At 55.8% G+C, this 9065-nt stretch overlaps 1 protein-coding gene across 1 annotated transcript; it reads left to right on the top strand.

Moving 5' to 3' along the window:
• The first annotated feature begins 4221 nt into the window (after window positions 1-4221).
• LOC128910404 (homeobox protein HMX1) lies at window positions 4222-6847 on the top strand. The gene is made up of 2 exons (XM_054203542.1): window positions 4222-4546; window positions 6273-6847. The coding sequence occupies exons 1-2, from the start codon at window positions 4288-4290 to the stop codon at window positions 6845-6847; spliced, it is 834 nt and encodes a 277-aa protein (XP_054059517.1). The 5' UTR covers window positions 4222-4287.
• The last annotated feature ends 2218 nt before the right edge of the window (window positions 6848-9065 follow it).

Below are 9065 nucleotides of genomic sequence, written 5' to 3'. Positions count from 1 at the left end.
GTATCCAACCTTCCCACCACCACCTCTGCTCCTCTAAAGGAGCGTTGGACCCGAAAAACGCTTCTTCCTAGTATTTTGGTGGCTTTTGTGTTTTGGAGGCTCCCGATAGCTTACGGAAGATGCGAATACTGTCTTTATTTGTTTTATTTTTATAGCTAAGCCGAACCTAGCTGAAAAACTTTTTTATTATTATTTATAAGGAAGTACATACATATATATATATATCTCAACATATCAACCAGAGGCAGGTGTTGGCCAAGAATTTCCTTACCCGCAGTGCTGCCGTATGATCTGTTAGGAAGGTGACAGGAACTGAGCGATCCACTCGGCGTGGAGAAGGGTGAGATGATTCCGCCCCCCTCCCCTCCCCGAACCCCGTCTCTGCCCGCAGCGCTGGGGGCTCAACGCCTCCCGCAAAGATCCGGGCTCCAAAAGCGCGGCGGGCCCTTAAAAGCAGAGAGGAGCAGAGGTTAGGTAATGAGCGCTAAAGCCTGTCTTTCATTTCACTTCTATTTTACGACACATCGGGGCAGTCCTGGTGGGGAGGAGAGCAAGGGGAGACATCAAACACCAGCAGGGTAATTGCATTCACATTGCAGGCAGGCCCGCTGCAATCCGTGCGGGAGGCTGCCGGGCAGCGGCGGGAGCGGCCGGCGCGGCGTCACAGTGGCACATTGGAGGCACTTGTCACACTCGCATATGCTTTTTCAGCCCCAAAAGTAGCCCTCTGTCTGCTGGTTGCCTCCGGAGCCCGGCCCCAAAGCCCCACTCCTCCCTGCCTCCCCTGCGTGGCAGCCGGCCGTGCTTTGCACCCACGTCCAGCAAAGCAAGCCCTGACAAAGGCTCAGGAGCCGTCGGAGATCGTGACTGGGGGGGTGTGTGTGTGTGTGTGTGAAATCCCACGGGCATCCCACGCCAGGGATCGGCACGGACTGGAAGCCAGGAGGGGGCTGCTCAGCGGGGGAGACCCCTCCCGCAATGGTGCCGGGGCCAAAGGCCGCAGCCCTCCCGCACCTCCCGGCGCTGCCCCGGGTCTGGAGGTCTCCAAATGCTTGCAGAAAAACAGGTACCTGGGAGACAAACAAAGCCAGAAATGGAAAAATATAAGGGGCCCGCCGCCCATGGACTAAATCTCGTCTCAAAGGCACCTCTGCCGAAAACACGGGGAAATCCGTTCTGGCCCGGAGGCAGGCAGGACCTTGCTGCCCGCGGAAAACCTCTCCACTCAGCTGCCTGCAAAAAAATAAAAGTTTTCCGTGCCGCCAAGAGACGGGAGAGAAGACTTGGCGTCCTGCGTCGCCGTGATCACCCTGAGCCCCGCCGGAGACGGCCGGGAGCATGTCCGGTGCCCGACGAGGGGGCCGTTAGCCCGGGGTGATGGCAATACCCTCGGCACAAGGATACCCCCCTACCCCGCCTTACCCCCAGGCAAGCGACACCGAAAGGCGTTAGGACAGGGGCCCAGGATGTTTTTCTGACATGAAACTACGAAAATACCGTCACCGGCTGCTTTTTTCTGCTCCCTACACGGAGCTCTGCTGGGTGGCTGCAGGGAGATATCCAGTAAACACACGCCCTTTTTCTCCTCATCATAATAAGCACAAAGAGTGTTCCGCACAAAGTGTAAATACTCATGTCACTATAGCAATGTGAAAGGTACGTAAACATAACTACTAACTTAAAAAATACCCCATACACACGGACATGTATGTACAAGTGTTGTAATTGCAGCTATAGAATTGTGTTCATCCTTATTTTGTGTTTCAGGAGGATGTTTGAGTACACATGACTTTTCACAAATACAGTTCAGCATTATTGCACACCAGGCAGTTGTGTTAAAGAAATATGGAGGGGAAAAAAAAAGGCAAGAGCAAATTTACTCTTATTGATTTTGTTATACTATTTCTAACTGGGAAGCAAATAATACTACATAAGTTGCATGACCACATTTTAGGAACACTTTATAAAATATGGATACTAGATACATGAATATCGTTTGCACATCGTTTATAAAATGTATAGAAGTAAACAGGATCCAACTTTTTCTCTTTATTCCTGAAAGCACAGACAGATTTTCTGAGTCTGCCAGTAAAACAGAGCTGACGGTTTATGGATGCTTCAGACTTATCAGTCCAGCTTGCATTTCCTATCCAGCAACAGGCACCAAGACGCGCAGGGCATAAAAGCAATGTTCGTTAACATCATCGCTCCTGTGCAACAAGTGACAGTTTCCAATTTACTAGGCTGCTCTCAGTCTCTGCCCAGGTAAGACAGAAAGACGAACGTGTCCCTGTATATTCCTCTTTTTCCAGAGACAGTTTCTCAGCTCTGGACGTTTGCATCTTTCTGGAGTCTTTGGAAGTGGAATTATTCATTTTCTTACTTTCTTTTTTTTTTAATGATTTTTTTTTTCTCTTTCCTGAAATAGGCCCTGACCTGAAAGATCCCCGCGGCCACCTTCGGGGAAGGGAGCGGGACCCCTCGGTGCCGGTGAGGCCGGCTCCGCACCAGGCTGCGCCCCGGCCCCGCCGGACACTCCCGCCGGGGCGGCAACCGGTGCCCCCGCTCAAAAGCGGGAGGGGGAGGCGGGGCTTGCGGAAGGGGTGCTTGTCCAGGAGTACCCTAAGGGGGAACAAGTAGGGATATCCCGGCAGAGGAGAGCAGGAGCAGAGAACTGACCCGCAGGTGAACATCCCAAGGGCATCCGTGTACTCACCCAAACTTCCACGGGTCTCCGACGCTCACTCTGCATCGACTCGTCCCTCTATGAACCTGGCCCGCCCGCTCCCGAGGAAAAAGGCAGAAGAGAGATAACTGCCCTGCCCTGGCGCCCTGCAACGAGGGGGAGTTTTGTGGAGTTGCTGGGGGGGGTCCCTGTCCCGAGGCGGCCGGATCCAGAAGGCTTAGGAAAAGGGGGCAGACGGAGACTGGCTTTAGGGCTTTCCATAAAGTGGGCTTACAGTAGGGATAATAATTTAAAAAGTCGGGCTGCGGAGCGGCCACGCCAGGACCCGTGGGCTGGGTGCTGGAGCGGACAAAGCATCGCCGCTGCCGCCCCGCCCGAGGCGAGGGGAGACGGGACGCCCTGGGCGGCTCCAGCTCCGATGCGCGGGGGCTGTCTGTCTGTCTACACTAACTACGTAGGCATAATATGCATATGTAAATAAATATGCCTCGGTATGTATATGCACATATACATGGGAAAAGGTTAAATGTCACCAACCAGGCCTCGGGAGACCCTGTAGACGAGGGTCCCTCCCGTGGGGGACCCCCTCCCCTCCACCGGCGGGACACTGCATGCTCACGGGGGTATGTGTCCCCCTGCCGCTTCTCCCCCCACCCCCCCTCCCCCGGTTCAAGTGCCCCAACCCGGGGTCTCCGTGCGGGGGACAACCTCACCGCTCCGCCGGCAGCGGGCGGCGGCGGCTGCCGGGCCCGCGGGGTCGGTGCGGTCTCTCCGGGCGGCGGAGGGCGCATCTCCTCCGTCCATCGCCGCCGCCGCCGACATGAAAGGGCTCGGCGGGGGGTGGGAGGGGGGGGGGGGATTGATTATTATTAATGACATTAATATAACTGCGATGTCCGCGGTGGGGATTGGCTGGCTGGGCTGCCCGCTGAGCCCGCTGCAGCCAATGGGAGGGCCGGGACGTAGAGCGGCCAAGCCCCCACCCCCACACCCCACTCCCCGTCTGCGGCCCGTGCGGCGGGGCCGGCGCTGCCGCCCCTCCCGCGCCGGGATTTGCTCCCTAATTGACCTAAATAAGGAGCTCGTGAGTGGCAGCCCCGGGGCGGTGCACGCACACGCACACCCCGCACAGCACACACGCACACATACACACGCGCGCACACACGCACGCCCAGGCACCGGCAGCGCCCGGCCCCGCCGCGCTCCGCGCCCTGCGCTTCCCCTGCGGAAATCCCATTTGCCGCCGCGCTCCTCCAATCGCAGGATTCCCCCTCTCGTGCCCAGCGTTTAACTCGCATGACATTTTTATTTCGTTATTATCGTTTTCGCGCAGAATCTGGCGCCTCCGATGGGTTGTCGGGTTGCTTTTTTTTTTCCCTTCCCCGTTCCCTTCCCCTCCTCCCCCTCCCCCCTCCCCTCCTAGCTTGCAGGAAATGATGGCAAACCGCGATCTGAAATGATTACTCCGGAAAAAAACCCTTTTATACCAGGCGAGCATCCACGGGGCTAGGCAGAGGCAGGAGGCGGCCGCGGGGCAGCGGGGAGCCGAGGAGCCAGCCGCCGGCGGAGCCGGGACCCCCCTCCCGCAGGTCTCTCCGACGATGCCGGACGAAGCCACGGAAAACGCCGGCTCCACCTCCGCCCGCGTCTCGTCCTTCTTCATCGAGGACCTGCTGGGCACCGAGGGCACGGCGGGCGGCGGGGCGCGGCGGGCGGCGGGCGGCGGCGGCGGCGGGGCTCCGCGCTGCGGGCCGCGCTCCCCGCTGCGCCTCGGCGCCCCGGGCTGTCCCCTCCGCGACGCCGCCGTCGGCTGGTACCGCCGAGCCCACGCCGCTTTCCTGGGCTGCGCCAGCCCCGACAGTAAGTCGCCTTTCCCAATCCCTAATCGCCGGGCCCGGCTGGGGCTGGGGGGTGGGGGGGTGTCTCTGCGCTCCCGCTGCGGGAGGTGGGGGGGGTCCGGTGCCTCCGCGGCCCCGGGGGTCAGCGCCGAGGGGGATGCTCGGGGTGTCCCCCGCAAGCCCTCTCCCTGCCGCCCCGTTTTCGGCCGCCCAGGGCAAATCTCCGGAAATGCTCGCGGTGTGTCAGGCACCTGGAGCCTCCGCCCCGCCGCCCAAAATGTAAACAGTTGGGGTTGTTGGCTCGCTCGGGGATTTTTTTTTTCTTTCTTTTTTTTTCCCATCCTTTTCTCTTTTTTCTCTTTTTTTTTTTTTTAAGAGGTAGGTCTGGCTTTTGGATTTTATTTTTTTTTTTTGACGCCCCAGCGAGCCGGAAAGCTGGGAGCACCATCCCTAGCAGCGCAGCGGAGAGTTTGGCAAAGCGGGGGAGCAGCTGGGCTCGGTCCCCTGCGCCCCGGCCTCCCCTTCCCGCAGAGCCGGCCCCGCTGCCCGCCTCCTCCTCCCGCAGCCCGGCGGGGACGGGCAGCGGCCTGGCACGGCGGGGACCCAGCCGGAAAGGACGCTGGAGGAAAAGCCTGGGTTCAGGGGTAGAAATTAACATCTGAAAAAGTTTATGAGCTGCGATCAGTGGTTATTTTTATCCTGATAGAAAAAATATTGTCCCTCGGCGCATCTCTTTGATTCTATACGAGCCTGTAGAGTTCGCACGATTGCTCAATAAGGAAAAGAGGCGTGATTTGTAATCCAAAGAGTTTTTCTTTACAGTGATGGGTTTATTAATATTTTTAATTTCTCTGGAAAGTACATCTAGAAACAGAAAACGCCTTCCGAAACAACTGCCTTGTTTTCCTCACTTTTTGTTTTTCTTTTACTTATTTTCCTCTTTTCCATAAAGAGTAGGAAATATTTTTCCCCCCATTAAAATTGCAAATAAAAAGCACAATGTTGGAAACTCCACGGAGACACGCCGGGAGGCAACGTCCCGATATTAGAATAGCTGACGCTGTCCATTTGGTTTATTAAGTTCAGGATAACGTGAAGAGAAAACAGTTCATTCTTACCTCCCTTTATATACACACACACATATACTTACACATGTACTTGTAAGTATATGCGTATACGTATGTGTGTAAATATTTTTGTGTATGCATATGTGTGTACATGTATATCTGTGTGTATAAATAAGAGTACACATGTATCCATATGTGTACATCCATATATGAAAAAGTATATATATTTCTATGCATATAGGTGTGTGTATACATATAAATGTACACTGGTATGTGTACTAAACATATATCTAGAAGTATATCTATCATTTATATATATGTGTGTGTGCTCTTCGGTATGTGTATATACTTAGGTGTGTATATGCACACGCACGTACATAGATAAGTATATGTATATATACATGAAGTATAATTTATGCTCTTCTGTATATGTATGAGTGTGTGTATATACTTACAGACATTTGGGAGTTTATCTCGAGACAGAGCAGTGGTAGGGACCTTTGCCCAGGCTCCTCGCCCATCGGGCCACTCCGGCGCCCTGCCCTTTCTCCCTCCGCAGCAGCCTCCTTTCCCCTCCCGGTGAGCGGGGCGAGGGGCAGGCGATGCTCCTCGGGTCGTCCCCCGCCTCCCCGCTCCCCGGAGCGGCCTCCCCACCTCCCAGCGCTCTGCCTCTCTCCGCAGCCAGCGACCGGGACTCGCCCGAGCTGCCCGAGGAGCCGGCGGAGCGGGCGGGCGGCGGCGGGCGGGCAGCGACCCGGGGCCCGGCGGGCGGGCGGCCGGTGCCGGGCGGCCGGGAAGAGGAGGAGGAGCGCGGCGAGGAACCGGGAGAGCCGGAGCAACGCGCCGCCGGCCGCAAGAAGAAGACGCGCACGGTGTTCAGCCGCAGCCAGGTCTTCCAGCTGGAGTCCACCTTCGACGTGAAGCGCTACCTGAGCAGCTCGGAGCGGGCCGGGCTGGCCGCCTCGCTGCACCTCACCGAGACCCAGGTGAAGATCTGGTTCCAGAACCGCCGCAACAAGTGGAAGCGGCAGCTGGCCGCCGACCTGGAGGCGGCCAACCTCTCCCACGCCGCCCAAAGGATAGTGCGGGTCCCCATTTTGTACCACGAGAACTCGCCGGCGAGCGCCTTGGGCTTCACCCTGCCCCACATGTCTCCCCCCTTGGTGGGCTTCTCCAGCGGCGTCAGCTACCCCCTGGGCACCTTCCCCGCCGCCTCCCTCCCTTTCCTACGGTCGCAGATGACAGGACTCGTCTGAGCGCTCACCTGTGCCGGGACCGCAGCCCCCTCGCCCCCTCCCCCGGCTTCCAGCTCCACCCCCCTTCCTCCCCGGACTTTTTGTTTCCAACTTACACGTTTCTCGATTTTCTGCTTTTTGACTTTTTTTTTTTTTTTTTTTTAAACGTGCAATAAACTTACTTTGGGGGTTAACTCGGAGCAACGCGCAGCAGCCGGAGGGAACCGAAAGGACTACGAGAACCCCAGCCATGAGCCGGGAGCGGGTCGGAGGGGCTCCCCCCGCCGCGCATCCAAAGAAAATGCAGCCCGGTGGCAGCGGCGAAGCCCCCACCGCCGCCTCGGCCCCGGGGTGACACAGACCGGCGTTTTCCAGGGGGCAGCAGCCCCCTAGACCTTCCTTCCCCGCCCTCGCAGAGCTGCGGAGCGTGAGACGAATGTACGGAAGGGTCCGGGGCGCTTCCCGGCCCCGCCGCCTCCGCCCCACGGACGGCGAAGCCGGGGGGGCGCCGCGGCCGAGGGACCTTCCGCGGGTCCTCCGCTGCCCCGGGCCGGCGCTCCTGCCGGGGAAACCTTTCATTTTCCCCGCTGCTTTCCGTGCAGAGCGGGGGGCCCTGCGGATCCCCGCCTTCAGCAGCTTCTCCAGGGTCCTTTGTTTTAGCCACTTAATTCGTACAGATTCCGCCTCCCCCCCTCCATTGTTACTCTCATTTTCATACGATCGATACCCAAGCATGTGCTGATGCCCCCCTGGTCCTTCTACGTGATGGCTTTTTGATTTGAAACAACGTGAAGGCAAATTGTTGGAATGAATTCGCCCCGCTGAAGTCCGAGCTGTGAGGATTTGGTTTCTTTGTTTTCGTTTTATTTCCCTGACAAACTATCAGCTAAAATATACGGTTATATATATATATATAATTCATCATACTGTGTTTTACCAGTGTGTTTGCCACTTATTTCGGTCTCCTGAGGAGGCTGAGGAAAACGCACCTCGGCTTGTCCGTCTCTTAAGGGATCGGTTTGTGTAATCGATTAATAGTTCGCACTGGCAATTAAAGAGGAAGGAAAGAAAAATAATCAGATGGCGACAGACTGGGGAGTTGTATGGCTAGTTATGCAAGCTAACCTGTAATGTGATACTATATGAAATATTATGCATGCCAAGCTATTTTTTTCCTTTAATAACTGTTTTGTTTCCCCCTCTCTACCCACTGCTAAAATGAATATCGGGTCCATTACTGTTTCCAAAGGTTTGAATTTCTTTTTCCGAATATTAAGGGGGGGGGGGGTGGGGACACACCTTATAAACGTCAGCCTTGATGGAAGGTCAAGCTTTGATCGTACGTTTTAGGGCCCAATCAGATGTAATTGAATTGACGAGCTCGGAGAACTCGGTGTCCCCGCAGGGAAAGCCGGGTCCTGGATCTGTTGGGGTACGTGCATGCGGACCAGCCCCCAGTGAAGGAAGAGCGATCTAATTTTTACTATTTCCTACGCTTTGCATTATATTTGGAGCAATCACACGGTCTCTTGTTACGAAATCGATCGGCGAGATGCGGCGGAGCTTCAGCTTTGATACGAAACCTGAGAAGAAGGGTCAGGGGCGGATTATAACCTCTCCACCGCTTTTTTTTTTCTTTCTTTTTTTATTTTTTTTTTCTTCTTCTTCCCTTTGGCCTGAAACACGGCTCTGGGCATCAGCCTGCACAGTGGAAGCCAGGACGCGGAAAGCCTGAAAATCACTCGAGAATGAAATATATATATATATTATATATTATTTATATACATATATATATATATATATTCCGGGTTCCTGAGAAAAGTGCTCGCTTGCCGGGATGCTCGTTTCGACTTGAGCCCCATTTCTGGAAGCCGGTTTTTGGTTTTGATTGGTGGTTTTTTGGTTGGTTTTTTTTTCCCCTTTTTTTCCCAACTGCTCTGAAATCCCTCGTCTCACTCCGGGAGATCTTCGCCAGCTGTTTTCTTTGCATATCCGTCAAACACCCGAATTTGGGGCGAAAACTCTAAAGCCTGGTCCCCGAGCAGTGTAAGAAAGACTGGGGAGCGGCGGGGTTGGGGGTGCCGGTCCCCGGACGGGACCCGTCGCCGCGGGGGGAGCGGCTGGGGTGGACTTCAGCCTTTTCATGCGCAGAGGAGGTGACTTGGGGCGACTTTTCCTCCTCGGGGGGCAAACACTTGATTTGATACCATTCAGAGCCTGGCTGCCCCTGGAAGAAAGC

The sequence above is a fragment of the Rissa tridactyla genome, chromosome 5 (genome assembly GCF_028500815.1).
Source record: "Rissa tridactyla isolate bRisTri1 chromosome 5, bRisTri1.patW.cur.20221130, whole genome shotgun sequence".
Lineage (NCBI taxonomy): Eukaryota > Metazoa > Chordata > Aves > Charadriiformes > Laridae > Rissa > Rissa tridactyla.
Note: the sequence above shows the minus strand (reverse complement) of the source record. Positions and strands in the feature narration are given on the sequence as shown.